This window comes from Colius striatus, chromosome 1 (assembly GCF_028858725.1).
Source record: "Colius striatus isolate bColStr4 chromosome 1, bColStr4.1.hap1, whole genome shotgun sequence".
Classification (NCBI taxonomy): domain Eukaryota; kingdom Metazoa; phylum Chordata; class Aves; order Coliiformes; family Coliidae; genus Colius; species Colius striatus.
Window position 1 is genome coordinate 6,634,295 of NC_084759.1, and position 18,439 is coordinate 6,652,733.

Genomic DNA, 18,439 nt, shown 5'->3' on the forward strand with positions numbered 1-18,439 from the left:
CTAAACCATTTCTCTCTGGCATGGTTTAGTGCATCTCTGACTCAGGAAAGTCCAGAGCTGAAAATGTATTCTGGGTGTATTATCGTCTTAACACTTTTATGCGTTAAGCTTTGCCATCTGGTAAAGGCTACTGTTGGTAAAAAACAGCAGGCTAGATAGACCTCTAGCCTGGATTATTGCTTTGTATTGCTTGTGTCTTTCAGGTAAGTGAACACCTTTCTCCACACATTTTAGCTCCGATCTCCCCTGCAGAGTGATCATTGAGGCGATAGGGATGGCAGTGTTTTCGTTAGCAAAACTGACTTCTGGGTGAGCCGCCAGCCCTCAGTCGGGATGTGGTCAGTAAGGTTCAGCTGGGTAGCTCTGGTGCAAGCCTCCTTCATGGCTGTCTTGCCTTACTGCCCAGTTGGGTGTCTCTGCAGCAATCCTGCTGCCAGGGGCAAGGTCTCTGAATTTAATCTATGGGAGAGATTTTTGCACTACAGGGTTGTGACTCTTAATTTCTATTTTTATTCCTGTTGGTAGCCATTAATGGGCCCCCTCTTGGAATCAATCACTGCATGGCAGGTTGTTCAGGAACTCAAGCTAGTGCTAAATGAGCTCAACATTGCAGAGCTGCATGAATGCGGCCCTTTACCTGTGGTAATTGGCTGTAGACTTAAGGAAGATATTGATCTGGGTGGATTTCCATGCTAGATCTACTCTGTCAGTGTCTGAGCTGGCTTGGATATCTCTGCATGGGTTTTCACTGTGCCAATTTTAAGTAATATGAGCTGTCTTTGGAGTCAAACTCTCTTGGATTCTAGATATTAGTTTCACGAATATTTTCAAGCACAAAGTGCATATAAACACTCACAAACAGACTCTGTGATAAAGGCACACTCACTGCCTAAAAGAATAAAAGTGTGGAAGGAAGAGTTAACTGAAGAAGAGCCCCAGCCACGCTCCAGGAAGTTCTCAGAACTAGACAAGAATGCAGAAGTGATCCAAAGTATTTTAAACAACAGATAAACTGCTTTTTAGCCAAGTTTGTGTCTGGAGTGAAGACTTACAGCTGAGTTTAAGACCTTTAAGAAAGGGAAAAAGAAGGCAAATACTGATACGTCCTCTATTGAAGCTGTGTGAATAGGAACATATTCAAGCTTCTAAAGATATTTTTCTTCTAACATTCTAAAGGCTGCAGGGACTTTTCCATTCCTAATTACATAGTGAAGGAGGCTGTCTGTTTCTGACTTACAACTTCAAAAATAGAAATTAGAATCATAAATGTAGCATAGGGAGAGAGGTAAAGAGACACTGTGTCGGGTAAGGTGCAATTCTGTTAATATTTTTACTGATATTGTCATCACTCTCCTGTGTTTTAAATTCAATTGCTATTATGCAGACCCTTTAATACATTGACATTTTGTTATGATGACTATGTTTTAAAGAAAATCCATGAGTAACTAAAGTACTAGTGAAGGACAATAAATGTAAATGTCTTATGACAGTGTGGTAGCTGTGCTGGTTGTGTCCCAGGTCTCAGCAAGGTCATGTCATTGAAAGGATATGGAAGCACACAGTCCTATTCAGGCAATAACACATTCAGCAAGTATGTTCTGAAATCTGAATTATTCCCTGACAATTTGGGCTCCAGTCTCCATTCTGGAAGTAAAATAAAGCTCAAAGTCCTCTGGTAGCACACCTGCAAGTCGTGCTGATGTGACCTTAAGCCCTTCTGGATGTGATCTGAAATTTTTGACTGCATTAGAGTAGGCATTTTTAAAACCTAAACCATCACTGGACTTCTGGTACATGAGAGAAGAATTTCCTTTACCCTGTTTGCTTTCTCATGAAACTTCCTGGAGGACAAGGACTAGGACTCTGTACTTGTGGATCCTGACTGTTGGAATCAGAAAAGTGGCTGAGATGCTGCACCGCTCCAGAGACAGTGAGCTGGATCCACTTGTACAGACTTTTTCTGCTGCTCCTCTGTTTCTGTTGCATTCTGCCACTTAGACAGGAACATGCTAGAGATGGACTTTCTTTGGGAAAGGTAGCTCTTTTCTATGGCAAAACCACTCAAAGAAGTCAAAGGAGTGAACGGTGAACTGTTGGGGTTCTCCTCCCCCTCTACTGTGCCCTCGTAAGACCACATCTGGAATATTGTGTCCAGTTCTGGGCCCCTCCGTTCAAGAAGGACAGGGAGCTGCTGGAGAGAGTTCACCACAAGGCCACCAAGATGATGAAGGGAGTGGAACATCTCCCTTATGATGAAAGGCTGAGGGAACTAGGGCTCTGCTCTGCTGGCAGCTCTTTAGCGTGGAGAAGAGGAGACATGGGTAACCTCATTAATGTTTACAAATACATAAAGGGCAGGTGTCAGGAGGATGAAGCCAGGCTGTTCTCAGTGATGTCCAATGACAGGACAAGGGACAATGAGTACAAGCTGGAACATAAGAGTTTCCAAAGAAATACAAGGAAGAATTTCTTCACTCTGAGACTGAGGGAGCACTGGAAGGGGCTGCCCAGATGGGCTGTGGAGTCTTGCCTTGAGACATTCCAAACCCACCTGAATGAATTCCTGTGTGCCCTACTCTAGGTGTTTCTGCTGTGTCAGAGGGATTGGACTAGATGATCTTTTGAGGTCCCTTCCAGCCCTTAAGATTCTATGATTCTGTGATTCAAGTCACTCTGTAAAATCTCACGCAGGCAGCTGTAGGCTGAAGGCTGGTGGTATGCTGAAGGACAGACTGGGTTTCCACTATGTTCTAGTACAATATACACATATACTCGAATCGAAAACATTTGTAAGTTGATACATTTTTTGTCACTCTCTGAGCTGAAAAGCATTCCAGTTGCTGGCATGAATTGTGAGGCTGCAGAAGCACAGCACTAGGCTAAAATGAGCACACCCTGCTTCTCAGCAAGACTTGTTAGCTCAGCCATGCTCCAGCCTTCAGGCTCGCCACAGCCAATAAACCCAAACTGGTTTGTCAGTGCAGGTGGAGAAAGCATCTGTCTGGGTGTGTTTACTTACAGGAATTCTGTGCAAGAGTTTAGTTTCCATCTTTGCACACACACAAACACACACACAGAGTACAACGTTTTTGCACAGTGGAAGTATTTGCCCTCTGTGTCTCACTTCTGAGGACCGAATACAAAGATGAATGCGGTCAGGAGCTGCTTTTGCTATTTATTTATTATTTATGCTGTGTGACTAGAGGCTGAACTGAGGATTAGTCCCTGTTTGAGATGAGCTAAGATGGTGTAGACTCTCGTCTGGAAAGTTCATTTAGGCTGTAAACAGGAGACAAAAGAAGTGGGACACGGGTTGGGTTTTAATCCTGTATTTGAAGATTATTAAAAAAAGAAGTTGTGACCAGCTCAAAATTGCACATAAGGAGTTGGAGTGGCACCTGGCCAGCATTTTTGGAGGAAAGATTATCTTTTTTTTCCAATTTATTTCATTGTTATAGATTAATGCCACTTGCTAAAGAATTCAGAGCACTGAAGGATGTTTTTGTTCTCCCAAACATGAAACACAGTTTCCATCCTTATTTACTTTCCACAGGACCAAAGGCAATTCTGCTCTCGCTAGAAGCATAGATTAAAATTTACTTAAAATAGTGCCTTCATGTTAAATACATTGTACCAATATTTGAAAATAGACTTAAAATAATTCCTAGGATTTCAGATTTATATTAAGTTCAGCTCAAATTCTGCTGTATCATGGAGAGTTATTTCTCCCCAACTATAACTTCCATCAGATATTATTTTTTACCAAACATAATTGTTTTAGTCAGTTACCATTCCATGAGATATTTTGAATTTCATTACAAAAGGAAATAAATATCAAATTTTGAGATAGGATTGGCTGGTGCTTTCATCAGATATTTTCAGAAGCACTGGGTCCTCTCTAGCTTCCAGAAATAGAAGTTTTGTTCTACTGCTAAGTTTGATCTCTTTATATTTAAAATAAACACAGCACCATTTCTATACTACTTTACAATGTCAGAAAGGGGCCTGAGGGTATATGTGAATTTGCTACAGAAATTGAATCATGTGTTTGAGGATCAGTATACCTAAGGAAACAGTGTGCCCTATGGTACATATATTCTGTTGTCATTTAGTTTTAGCTTTATGTTCTGTAATTGGAACAACAGATCTGAAGGCTACTGTAATAAATTAGAGAGCCTTTATTCTGAATTCTTAGTTGCAATTTAAGAAAATAATAATTTATTCATTTTGGAAAGAAATCATATGAGCCAGTACCTTTCTCATTCCTATATGCTGTAAATTTTACTTACTATGGCATATGGTGTGTATAGAATTTAAAAATAAAACAGTAGAGGAAAGTCAGTGTTCCCTAACTAATAGACTAAACTGATTTTCCTAGGATTAGATAATATATTTATATTATTATTCACTGATCTCTTGAAGAAAGGATAATAGTCTTTTCAGCTTATCACCTATAGTCTTGTGTTCCTGCTTAAAAGGGCTGTGTTCTTTTAACTTGTAGAAGAAAGCAAGCATCAACCCTATACCCTTAGGGAAACTTTGTCTAAAATGGTTAAACAAAGCAGGAACAAAGAATCAAAGTGGAATTTCTGTGGTTCTTTCTCTTTCTTTGGTTGTCTGCCTGATACCTCCATACTGATCAATGAGCGTGTGTATCTACCTGATATATTCCATAGCTTTAATAACAGCATTTTTACCTTGATTTCTAAGCTTTGCTTAAAGAAGAATAAAGTCCATGTTGATTTAAGCTTTAAAAAGTTTAAAAGCTTTAAATTTTTTTAGCTAAAAAAAGAACTAGATTTGCCTAGAACTAAGCTATTAATTTTAGCCATTCTGCAATTGAAAGAATAGTAACTGTATCTGTGAGAAACAGGGCTGTCTCATTACTGGACAATTAGTCTGGAGGCAACTGAATGATAACTAAGACCCGTGGATTAGAGCAGCTTTTGGTATCAGGATGTTGTGCTATGGGGCACGGATCATTCCCTCATTCTTGAGTCCATAGTTGGTTTCAACCAGGCCCTTTATGGATCTGCAAGTGGGCTAATGTGTCTTGGCAGGGCCACTTGGTCTTCTGGGGCTCTTTGCTGCTGCACTTGTCTGCTTTGTGTTTCTCTTCAGGGCACTGTATTGCACAGAACAAGTGAACAGAATGATCATTACCAGTTGTTGCCTACTGTATTTCTAATAAGTGCCTAAGGATTGTACTTGTCTTGTGTGCTTAAGACTTGACTGAAGCAATTCTCAGCTTTCAAGGAGTTTCTTGAAAACAGTAAAACATGAAACTCAGATGGAGTTTAGGAGTCTGGTTTAGAACAAACTTGGAATAAGCCCTTAAAGAACAGTATTTTTCTTTAATCCAGTCCCTTATTTACTTTGAAGATAGCAACAACTCTTGTTAAACCTCTTTGCCCCTGACCTTTCCCCTTAAGAAATATGAGAGATATTTTGGTCTTGTATTATTTGTAACAGTCTTGTCATGATTATAGCATGTGTTCTGTATTTCGTGAGCCAGGGTCCTTTGGATCTGAATTATGCTACAATACTCTTGTAGAACATATAGCTTTTCTTTCAGTATTTAGGTCATCCACAGTGCCATGGGAAGAGCTGCCTAACTCATTGTTGCTCAGCCATTACCTCCGTGGGTGATTCTACAGACTTGAATAAATATATTTGAATATTTTGGCTAAAATAGAAATAGGATTACTTATACCTCAAAAATTAATCAGAGACTTACATGCTGTGCTGAACTGACGTATGAAGTCCATCTTTTTCCAAGGAAACAACAGTATCAAGATTGATTATATTATATTCTTATATTCTTTTAAAATTTGGTTAGGATATATTTTCATCGATTTTTTTTAGTGCAGCATATGAATTCTCCAGATTACTTCTAATCATATGTTGCTTCTAATTGAAACATGAGTCAATTTAGTCAAGAACTCTGTGAACCTGTATCATTAACAGATCATAGAATCATAGAATGGTAGGGGTTGGCAGGGACCTTTAGAGATCATCCAGTCCAACCCCCCTGCAGAAGCAGGGTCACCTAGATAAGGTCGCACAGGAACGTGTCCAGGCGGATCTTGAAGACCTCCAAGGAAAGAGACCTCACAACCTCCCTGGGCAGCCTGTGCCACTGCTCTGTCACCCTCACAGTTAAATAGTTTTTTCTTATATTTAAATGGAACTTTTTGTGTTCCAGCTTCATCCCATCACCCCTTGTCCTGTTGACAGATGCTGAGATTATATTGCTAAATCTTAGCAGTTAAAGTTGAACATCTGAAGGATAACCTTTAGAATTTCTTTTTGTATAAAATTAGAGCAAATAGAGTTTCCTCTGCTTTATAATTGTTGCACCTCTTCAGCTTTCTCTCTCATTAGAACTTTTTACAATTCATTTCAAATTTTTCCAGTTTTTTGCGATCTTGAAAAATAACGGTATGAGTAGACCTTACTCAAAGTGTCTGGTCTTAAGGTCTACAAGTAGAATGGTGATTAATGAAAAGTGCTGTTAATGAAATGGCTGAATATTTTTAAAAAACATATATATTTATGATCTCTCATTGTGGAAATAACAAAAGTCTTCTTAGAACAATTTGGCCTTCTGCCTGGATTTTTTTTTTCATTGAGTTACTGCAGGCATTGGTGAAACTAAAAGGAATTCTTCTGTTGGACTTTGTATATTTCTATCTTGGATTATGAGGCAGATCTTCTTGGCACAGGTCTAACACTGTGCCTGAAACTGATTTCTACATAAAGTGTATACTCACCTACAGGCCTTAGGAAGATTTTGAAAGAAACAGAGAAAGGAATCCATATATCAACTGAAATAAACTTTTGTGGTCTAGTTGTCATATTAGTATCTCAATGAACCTGGGAAAATACACCGGAGAGCTGTTAACAAGAGCAAAATAATTTTGCCCCTAAGTGATAAGACAATACACTCAATATCTGAAAGAATTTTTCTCAAACTGGGTTTACTGGCTTCTTTTGCTATTTAAGGTTTACATTGTTGCAGCACTTATAGTTCACTAAAAGAGCAGGGTTCTTACAGAGTAGGAACTGTACTGTACAAGTTTAAATAGAAGGAAAAGGTATCCCAGTCCCACTGTCACAGATTTCTGTCTTTAGATGGTGACAACTAAGCCAAGGATTGGACCCGAAAACCTTCTGCATAGATTTAAGGAGAAAAGCAAACAGCACTGTCTGTGTGTTGAGATGTTGCTTCAACTTTCTCATTTTATTATCTTCTCTGAAATTGTCTTTTTTTTTAATGAATAATGCTTTGTTTTTATCTTCCAAGTACTCTGTTTCTAAATTTAAAAGAGATTCTGGAATTGCTAGATTAATAATAATAATAAAGAGTATTTTTAGCCATTATGATTAAGATTAGAGTCATCTCACCATTTTATCTACTTTATTTAATTGCATCATGGACCTGCTGCCAGAAGGGACTGAATAAAGAATATTTCTGGACCTCTAAGATCATTGTGTTCTATTGATCTAGTACTGGGTTAGTATGCCCTTCAAAAAATGGTGTTAAAGCCTGCAGAACTCCATAGTCACATATATACATGCTGACATTTATGCATGTGCAGATATTGTTTTGAATATTGTATTTACTTATGGAAACCAACAAAACTCATCTCTGTGAGGAGTAAAAGAAGCCTACAGTTTTGGAAAGTTATGGCTGGATACCTAGCACTGGATGTTTTCATCATAGCATACTGGATAGGGTAATTGTTGTGAATGAGTTCCTACTCATTCTGTGTGACCTACTCTAGGTGATCTTGCTCTGGCAGGAGAGTTGGACTGGATGATCTTTTGTGAGCACTTCCAACCCTTGAGATTATGTGATTCTGTAATTCTGTAATTATGGTCCTGCTGCTTCTGCACTGGCAAAGTTCCTATGTATATACAAACAAAATACTTCGTATGAAAGGATTCCTATGACTGGATAAGCTTTATATTCTCTCACTAGTTGTATTTCAGATATGAAAACAATAAGAATCATAAAATTTTAGAAGAATTTGGTATATGGTAATATTTATAAGAGCAGCAGCTTTGACGTAATTACTATCTGAGTGGGAAGCATTAGCAGGATGTATTAATGATTTATTTAAAAGGTGTACTGGGTTTGTGAGATAATGGGGGCCACAGGGGTAGCTTCTAGAAGCTGCCCCAATGTCTGATGGAGCCAATGCCAGACAGCTCCAAGACAGACCCACCACTAACTAAAACTGAGCCCATGAAAGTGGCAGCACCTCTGGGAAAACATGTTTAAGAAGGGAGAAAAAGCTTTTGTGCAACTGTGGAAGAGGGGAATGAGAACAGGTATGACAGCAAAAACTCTACAGACACCAAGATCAGTGCAGAAGGAGGAGAAGAGGTGCTCCAGGCCCTGCAGCCTGTGGTGCAGCCCATGCTGAGTCCTGCAGTCATGGAGGCCATGAGGGAGCAGAGATTCACCTGCAGCCCAGGGAGGACCCCATGCTGGAGTGAGAGGATGCTCAAAGGAGGCTGTGACTTTCTGGGAAGCCCACACTGGAGCAGCTCCTGCCACGACCTGTGGCCCCATGCAGAGAGGAGCCCATGCTGGAGCACATTTGCTGTCAGGACTTGTGAACCCATGGGGAACCCATGCTGGAGCAGCCTGTTCTTCATGGACTGCATCTCATGGAGAAGACTCATAGAAAGGAAACAACCATGTGGACATTAAGGTCAGTAAAGACAGAGTGGAAGAGATGAGCGGGAGCAGAGACCCCCTCCCTCTGCATTCTGTGGTAAGATGAGGGCAATGGTGGAGCTCTGCTGGCAGCTCCTGGAAATCTTCACGCTGGAGCAGGTGGTGGCACCCAAAGAAGGCCGTGACTCTGTGGGAACAATTCTCTGGAGTGGTCTATTTCTGGGGATCTGAAGCCCATGGAAGGGACCGATACTGAAGAAGTTCATGAGGAGCTGCAGCCTGTGAGAAAAACTCCTGTCAGACAGATTCATGAAGGACTGTCTCCTGTAGGAGGGACCCCACAGTGGTGCAGAGGAAGAATGTGAGGAGCCATCCCACCTTAAGGAGGAAGGAGGAGCAAAGACAATCTGTGACCAACTCACCACAGTCCCCATTCTCAAGGGGAATGGAAATAGAGACAACTTAAGAGGAGGAGATAGACAAATCAAGAACCTAAACCACAATGCCACCAAAGCAGCTCCATCCCTTCCTCAGCTGGTCAGGGAAAATATAAGGAAAGGCTGCTGGGTCAAGATAAGGACAGGGAGATCACTCAACAACTACTATTAGAGACAAAGCATTCTAGACTTTGCAGTAATTAATTTATTGCCAATCAAACCAGAGTAAGGTAATAAGAATTAAAATCAAATCGTAAAACACCTTCCTCCCACCTCTCCCCTTTTTCCAGACTTAACTTTACTCTCAAGTTCTCTACTTCCTCTCCCCAAGCAGCACGGAGGGACAGGGAATGGGAGTGGTGGTCAGGGAGATGACTTCTCATACTCTTCCCCTGCTCCAATATGAGATCCCTCCCATAGGAGACAATCCTTCATTAACTTCTCCAGTGGGGGTCCTTCCTATGGTTGTTTCTTTCTCCCCCACTTTTTCCCATCCCACTTCTGTTTTCCACTCAATATTTTCCCTTCTTAAACGCATTATCACAGAGGTGCCTGATTGTCTCAGCCTTGACCAGAAGTGGGTCTGACTTGGAGCTGGGGGAGCTCTGAACAACTTCTCACAGAGGCCACCACTGCAGCCCATCCCCTGCTATAAAAATCCCTGCTGCACAAACAAGTGCAGGTGGGAACTTGGTATCCAGCCAGGGTCAATCCACCAGAAAAGAATAGAGCAATTTGTATTAGAATTTGTATTAGAACACTTATTCATTTGACAGTCAAAGCACACAATTAACCATTTGGAAAATTAATACTTCTGGCACTGAAAGAAAGTAGAAAGCCCAACCATTGAATGAAAACTGGAAACTTTGCAATGCAGTACTTTTTATCAGAAGGGAAATATCATTTTTTTCCTTTCCAAGTTGGAATAGTTGTCAGGTACAGGCTGCTGTCAACATTTTCCCCTTCAAATGTTCTTCCAAAGGGCTCATAACACAGAAAGTCTTGGGTTTCAAAAAGTTGTGGTCTTTTTGTTTATTTATTTTGTTTTTAAACATAATAAAACATAAGAAAAAGACATTCTATATTCTGAGTTCACATAGACACATCTGGTAAAGCTTCATTCTCTCTTTGTATACTAAGACTCCTGAGCAATACCCAGTTCAAGTGTGCTTTTGCTGTAAGTTGATCAATAGTCTATCTCTATGTATAGAAACATAGCGGAAATGGGAATATTTTTAGCAACCCATAATTTCTTTGCTGATTGTCTTTTCAGACATGTAGAAGAACACATTCATTTACATATGTCTTTCTGCCCAAAATACTTAAGAGGCATCTTGGAATAAATGTACTTCATGAGAACAACAGAATCTCATTTAGTTCTTTAGAATTTGCTCTTCTCACTTACCCTCCTTTGCAAAGAAAGGATAGCCCAGTAAAGTCATTAGAGTGCTGCTTTTGAGATAGATTTTAGTGCTCTCGGGGTGTGGTTTTCCTTTCCAGCTTGGACAAATCTGTCAAAAACCAGTACATTTTGAGAGTGAACATATCATTAGATGATCTTTCGAGATCCCTTCCAACTCTTGAGATTGTGTGATTCTGTAATGTCATAAATGCCCAAAGTAAAAATAGGAAGGAGTTTTGTTAGTAGTCTATGAAAAATAGATGTTACTACCACACAGCAGATCTTGCAGCCTGTAGTCAGTGATGGAAATGTAAAGAATAAAATTTACTAAAATTATTTAGCACCAAACATTCTCTTTTTAGTTCTTTACTTTTTGAAGGACATCATTTTTACTTTGACAGCTTAGAATTCTTTGACTCTAATGAAGAAGTATGAGAGATTTAAGGAGGTATTTGAACAATTACTGGTCTTTCTGTATTAAGTCAACTGATTTCCTTAAGAGCAACTGTGGTAGTAATAGCATGCTACATGAATGTTGTGATTCGATAATATTATTTAGTAAAAAGTATTTAAGTCTGTAAAGACAAATTGTTTATTAGTAATTTCTATCACTCTAGTGGATCGAATCCTCATTTATGAAGGAGGATGATAGGTATGGGTGATTAGGCAGACTTTGGTGTGAATCAGGTACATCTTTTGGAGGGTTTGTGTTCTGTTTCTGTCTCATTGCTGATGAAACTTATCACGTTTAGCCTATCACCGGGCAAACTCCCTCACGGAGTGTTCTTCATTTTACAGCACAACTGTCAAAACTCTGTTTGGTTCAAAATAACAGCTGAAACATTTAGTATTTATGGTTCTTTGCTTTTCTTGTAGGGTCAACGATTGCATCTTGCGAGTGAATGAGGTCGACGTGTCAGAAGTCTCACACAGCAAAGCCGTGGAGGCCCTGAAAGAGGCCGGCTCCATAGTACGATTGTACGTTCGTCGAAGGAGACCTATTCTGGAGACCGTAGTAGAGATCAAGTTGTTCAAAGGACCTAAAGGTAAGTAGGAAAATGAAAAGACATACATTTTAAAATTCATGCTTAACCCCTCTTGTAGCTCAAATGGCATCTGACCTTGGTGACTCGTTAACTGCTTCACCTATCAAATACTGAAATGCAGTTAATTTAGGCTGGTAGAAATTGAATTCATCATTACATGTCTCTTCCTGAAATATAAGGGAATTCCAGCAGTTGTGGTTTTTTTCCTTTGACATTTACTGTAGAGACAGCTCCTTACCTCCCTCAGAAAGGCAAGATGCAGAGATATTATGCTTTACATTGGCAGCACATATACTTCCTCTAAAGTTCCTCTGCTGAGACCTTTGACTTTCATTCAAGGTGCTGTTGAATACAGTTCCTGAATTCTCCCATTTTTTTTCAGAAGGCTTTGTGATTATCCAACTTATCCTCAACTTTCATTTTTATTGTTTCTGTTACAGTTATCTTTGGAATAAGAAGACAAGAATACTAGCTTACCCAGATATTTAGGAGAATTTTATTTTATCCTTCAACATAATTATATGGAAGTCTGACATGAAACTTTCTCAAGTCTAAAACAACTTTTTCACTTCCAACAGAACTTGCTGATTACAGAAAGAAACCCACAAACTCCTTTCTAGCAGCTTTAGTACAAACTGAAAACATTATATTTTTACCTTTCTTTTTGCAAAACATTATTTCCAAAAGTGTATTTTTTAACAAATTTCATCATATTTTCATTATGGTATTTTTTCATAGCTTATTTCTGGCCAAAGAAAACTGATGTTTTCACAGTACAGCAGTAGGGTTTTGATTACATAATGAATGTTTCATAAGCAAGTTTTTAAAGAATGATATATACTTGAAGAAATTTACATATGTTTTAACATATACCATGCAGATGATATACCTATTTTATCTAGAGCTTTTTCAATGATTTCCCTTATATTTCATCTCATGTGACTATTAAAACATCCTTCTACATAGTTTTTATATCAATAATGGAGTATATTTGTTTCTAATACATGTGGCACTGTTGAGATTATCCATTCATGGTAAGCAAAGATGGTGCACTCTTTTCAATATGGCACTATACCTCTTCAATGTATATCATGGTTATTTGATAGGGCAGTGTATTTGTCATCCTCTAGTCCTGCCAAACAGTAACATATTAAAACAAGCATCTGAGGGTAAACCCCTAAAAGTCTGGATTCTTGTGGTCAATTACTGTGCTAAATTGACTTTCTAATAGAAAAGCATCTCTAATGGTATTTTGTACGTGTATGAACTCAGAACACTTGTGCAGGCAGCAGAGGTTTTTAAAGCTTTGGAATGAAACTAAGTGTGTGATATGAGAGTCATTTCAAGTAACCTAAGGCTAGACAAACTAAAATTAACATATCCTTTCAGGTTGTGATGAAACAGTAAAAATTATTCACCATGACCTAATTTTTGCCACGTTGTGGAAATAGACAAGAGAAGCAATCATTATCTAATAATGTTTTTGCAATATGTTTCTTTTGATTGTGTGCTTGAAACTATTATTTTTACATTTATTTTCATAAAAGAGAATGGCTATCAAAAAAGTGCATTCTATGACAAGCTAAAGAAGCTTTGGTGCTTGTAGCTACAGATGTCATTTCGTAGCTGTAGTCTTGTATGAATTTTGCTACGGATATGTGCTATAAATAATGAATTTTATTGTGAAGCTGAATAACACTTTAAAAGTTCACCTCAACATTATACAAATAAATGAACTGTGAACTTGGATGAAAAAAAAAATGTTGATGGGCGAGTTCTTTGCAAAAGCTCTGGGTTTAATGTTTATAATTTAGGTAGCACGGATGCATACCTTTGCATGCTTTCTGTGTTTTACAGATGCAAAAAGCAGAATGAAGAAAATAGATTCTTGATTGTTTGGAAATCTTATCAATACTAATTATACTATCTGCAGCAGTTCTTCTTTGAATTTTTCAAAATCTTCCATGAAAAGTAAGATACCTGTTGAGAGTCATCAAGCTCATGGCAGAAGCTGAGAATAAAACCTGTGAATCTTGGTTGTAGGTTTCAGTGCCAGTCACTTGTGTGATGCTTATCTAGTCATATTTCAGGTGATTTATCTGTGAACTGCTTTTTCACACCATTATTATACAGTGCAAGAACAACTTAGTATTTATACACACAGTGTTTCTTACTTCTCAGAGTGAAATCGGGATATTTTGATGTCCAGAGCAGGACCTGAAAATCAGTGTGGCATATCCCACACTGTTCCTCCCTTCCTACTCACAAAGTGAATATAGAAAGTGGAGCTGTTATTTTAGTCAAGAAGGCTGTTCCATATTAAACTTAGAGTAGTAAATATCTTTTCACTTGCTTCTTTTCCTGTGTGTCAGTATGTAACTCAATATATTCCAAGTTCATTCCTCACTGTGTGGAGCATGTACCACATGAAAGCAGGTCTTGGCTTCCATAATAACATGTAAACTCAGATCACCAGTTTGACTGCATATGTGTAGTAGATGGTGTCTTTCAGCACTTGAAGGGGATAAAGCAGGAAATTTGCAAGGTTTTTTATATAAATACCCTTCTAATTTCATCTGAGGTATTCAGGAGGGCTTTTACAAGCTAGGAGTCCATAAAGGTTTGATTTTGTTTTTTCCTAGCTATCAACCAGCATAAAGCAGGTTAGTTTTGCAAATCTGGTTTGAACATAAATATGGATTAGCTAGCAATCGCTTTGGGCATATGGCAGGGGAAAGGTTATAGTAGTGTGCTGCCAAGTGGTCCCTGTTGAATGCAGATCCCTATGCAATCGCTCCTGCTGCTTTACAAAAAAAAAGCTGGCCTAGCATCCTATGTGCTAAAAGGTCATGTCACTCTTTAACTTAACTTTTTGTGAAAAGAGATAAACAAAGACACAAATTAATCTCCTAATACAAAAATCAAAGTCTCAAATAAAACAGCAGCTGTGGAGGCATTTAAAGCTGTGCATTCATCAGTTTGCCACACCTGGTTGATGATGATATTGGCTGATGTCTACAGTCTGGGTCTTAAAGGTAATTGCTAACTGTGATCATAGCAGGATCTTCCCCTCTTTCAGGTGCTCGGGAGCTTGTCTTTTGTATGCCTTTTGTGTGTCTCTTCAGTCAGACGTACAATTTTAGTGATTCACTGTTTGCCTTTTCATAGCATGTGGTAGTAAACAGGAGGTGCTTTGTTTCAGTCAATCTCAGGGCACCACAGGTTTCAGCAGCCAGAGTCTTTGCAGTAGCTGAGGAAGGATACACAATGGAGTGTTTTTATTGAAAATCAATAGGTTTTAGAAACTACTGAAAATCCTGTTCTTAAGTAATATGCTTTTCTTAGTCTGTATTGAAACATAACAAGACTAACAGTAATGAGAATGCATTGCATACACTTCAGAATGTGTTCCTGGGGAACAAACATACAGACTGGAAACAAAGCAATTTATGGTGGTAGTTGACTTTATAATATAACTAGTGTATCAGTTTCCTATAAGACACTGCAAAGAACTGTCTGAGCAGTAAATTACAAACTTCAGCCACTATTCAGAGATTCATAGAATCATAGAATAGTAGGAGTTGGAAGGACCTTTAGAGATCATCTAGTCCAACCCCCCTGCCAAAGCAAATCAGCCTAGATTAAGTCGCATAGGAACGTGTCCAGATGGGTTTTGAAGACCTCCAGAGGAGACTGCACACTCTCCCTGGGCAGCCTGTGCCAGGGCTCCCTTACCTGAATAGTGAAATAGTTTTTCCTTATGTTTAAATGGAACTCTTTTGTTCCAGCTTCTTTCCATTACCCCTTGTCCTGTCACTGGATACAACAGAAAAAAGGGATGCCCCAACTTCCTGACACCCACCATTTAGATATTTGTAAATTCTATAGAAACACAGAATCATTTCAGCTGGAAGAGACCTTTAAGATCATCGAGTCCAGCCTCTGTCCCAGCCCTATCAACCATTAGAACATTTCCCCAAGTGCAACATCCACCTGTCTCTGAAACCCCTCCAGAGATGGTGACTCCAGCACCTCCTTGGGCAGCCTGTTCCAATGCCTGACAACCCTTTCAGGAAAGAAATTTCTCCTTATATCCAGCCTGAACCTCCCCTGGTGCATGATTACAGTGCTCAAACCCATTCAACTGCATTTGATTAGAGGACTTTAAAACAAAGGGATTCCTCTGGCCAGTGGGATTTTCATGCTGTCCTGTCAAACTGCACATCTACCTTTTGCTAAAACCAGAAGTATTGAGTAGTATGTTTGATGTGGGATCAATTATGTAAATTAAATATTATTTTTAAAAAATCATTTTTTAATGATATGACAGCAAAATTGATTTTTACCATTGTAGAACATTTCTAGTGGTCTGAAATTTAAGCAGAGAAGTTGTGTAATATTTTACCTACCAATACCTAATGGATAATTTAAGCTCTGATACTATATACCAGAAGAAAAAATAATTGCAGAAAATAGTCGTTCCAGTAACTACAGCAGTGTTGGATCATGTAATAAACTTCTGACCTCAATTCTGTAGAAAATGTGATATCTGAAAAAGACAACACAGCTGCAGAAATTAAGTTTAGGTTATATGAAGCAGAAAAGCTGAGTCTCAGGAAACTTGAAAGGAGAAATGGTAGACTTTAAAGCACACAAAAACAAGTCATAGAGAATCAAGATTTTCCACACCCTTTGTGGTAATTCAGTGCTATCATTACCATGTTTGAACTGCATCAGAATCCTGCAGTAGTGACTAGAACTGCCCTTCTGTTCTCCGTATTTAAGACAGAAGAGTTCTGGATGGATCAGCATCTAGGTCTTTTTTTTCTCTTGTCTGTAAGCATGCTTTTTTCTCAGTCCTGGTGAATTCAGTCGGTGATACATTCTGATCTGGCTCACCCCAGCCAGCTCAGGGCACTTAACAAAAGATATTTGTGGGCATTTACTCCTCTACTCCCTCCAGCTCTCAGAATTAGGGCCATATCAGGACTTTTCATTTAATCCATTTGGAGAGCTGTTATGTTTTGGGGCTCTAAAATAGAAGTTAATGCATCTGTTAAGTGCTGTTCAGCCGAATTCTGTACCGCTCCCTGGAAGGCTATCCTCCCCATCTTAATTTTCTTAATCAGATAATAACTAAGCAAAGACTAAACTGGGCAACTCATACTTAAAAATAAGACAGGATGAATACAAAGGGCATAATGTGCATTTATTTTTTGAATTATGTATATCCATCTAAATGTCAGATGAAGTCATTGGGCATAACCAGTTTCCATTCCAGAGTTTCCATTACTGTTTATAGTTTCACAGAGGTTCATGCTTCTCTTTCACAGAAGCTGACATATTTTAGTTTGAATTAATGGCTTTATTGGAAAAATCTGGTATTCCCTTGCAGCTAGCATCTCATCTTGCAGTGAGAACTGAACTAGTCAAAAAGTAGAATTATGTGTATTTTAAAATGTCTGCTAAAAAATATGTTAAATTCAGAACAGCAGAATAGAGAGGTCTTTTAATTTTTACTAGTGCTGATTCCAGTAAGTAAAGGAGAAATCTTATCCTATTTATTTACTAAAGCATAGCCAAATGTTATATTTTTATCTCAGATAATAGCTAAAGCACTTAAAATTAAAGAGAGAGCTCATGCAAACAACGAACCTGAATTGCTTCTTTCCCAAATTCAGAGAATACTAAGAGCTTTCAGATCTTGCTGTTTGATAACTGATTGCAAGTGTTTGCTTCAGACTGATGGCAATACCTATTTTTTTAATTAATATAGCTATCAATCTACTACTATACTGGCCTATTTTCTATAATTTAAGGGACATCAAATACTCTATAGCAACCTGTAGCATTTGGGAGAGGAGGGTTTATGGCAAGTTAGGCACATGTTAATTTGTGATCACTTAAAACCTTCAAAACTTCTTTTTTTTTTTTTTTTAAATTTCATGCCAAGAAATGTTTTTAATAGTTATAAAATGTTTTCAACAAAATTGTGTTTTCACAGTTTGAACAGAACCTTAAACCTTTTCTTATGGTCTTTTAAGAATTTCAGTCTTATGATCTCATCAGCTGTGAATTTACTTCTGTTTTTTATTTTTCTTCTCCTTCTGTGCTGTAAGCTTTTTTATGAATCCTGATCTAAGACAGAGCAAAATAGGGCAACTTTAAAAAGTGAGCTGTAGGAAGATGAGAAAGCAAGCTAACTTTCCCAAACCGAGATTTAACAAACTATTTAGTTTCTCAACTCTAATTTAAGTGCTTCACACTATCAGTTACTATGGGTATATACAGAAAACCACCACAACTGAAACTAAAATACCATTTTTTTGTGAAAGGTCTTTGCTTGAAGGGACTTGCATTTCATCCAATTAGCAGAAAGTGCTCTGTCAAGCACTAATACATAATTTTCCAATTTTAAGATAGTGATACAAAACCATAATTTGTAAATTAACATCCTAAAAGGCATGACTTCCCTGTAGGCTACAATTGTCTAATGTAAGAATATGTGAGTATCTGCATAGCTTATCACATGAAAACTGTATTCTCTTGAAACTCGTAAAACTAGGAAGCGCTGTGATAGTGCCTTTGCTGTTTTTTCAAAAACATTTTGACATATTAGTGTTGCCAATGCCAGATGGAGAAAAATGGGTATGTTATATTTGCACCTTCATATGTCATAGACTGAGGATCTTGCTCTTTAATTGAAGTGGTGATATCTGTATACAGCTGCTATTATCGCATTCTGCTTTATGGCACAAATGAAATATTAAATGTATTATCTGCCTTTGGTCACTATAGATTTGCCATCTCATTTGTATACATTACCTCATATGAAATACTTCAAAACTATTCAATCTGTAGAGTG

At 38.3% G+C, this 18,439-nt stretch overlaps 1 protein-coding gene across 7 annotated transcripts in view; it reads left to right on the plus strand.

Annotated features, from left to right (window-relative positions):
- The window catches only part of DLG2 (discs large MAGUK scaffold protein 2), a 1,019,609-nt gene that overhangs the window by 689,169 nt on the left and 312,001 nt on the right, over positions 1-18,439 (plus strand). For all 7 annotated transcript variants that reach the window (XM_061990809.1, XM_061990848.1, XM_061990864.1 and 4 more), the window contains one exon: positions 11,405-11,574. In XM_061990809.1, the coding sequence (XP_061846793.1) occupies positions 11,405-11,574 (170 nt within the window). The remainder of the gene's footprint in view (positions 1-11,404; positions 11,575-18,439) is intronic.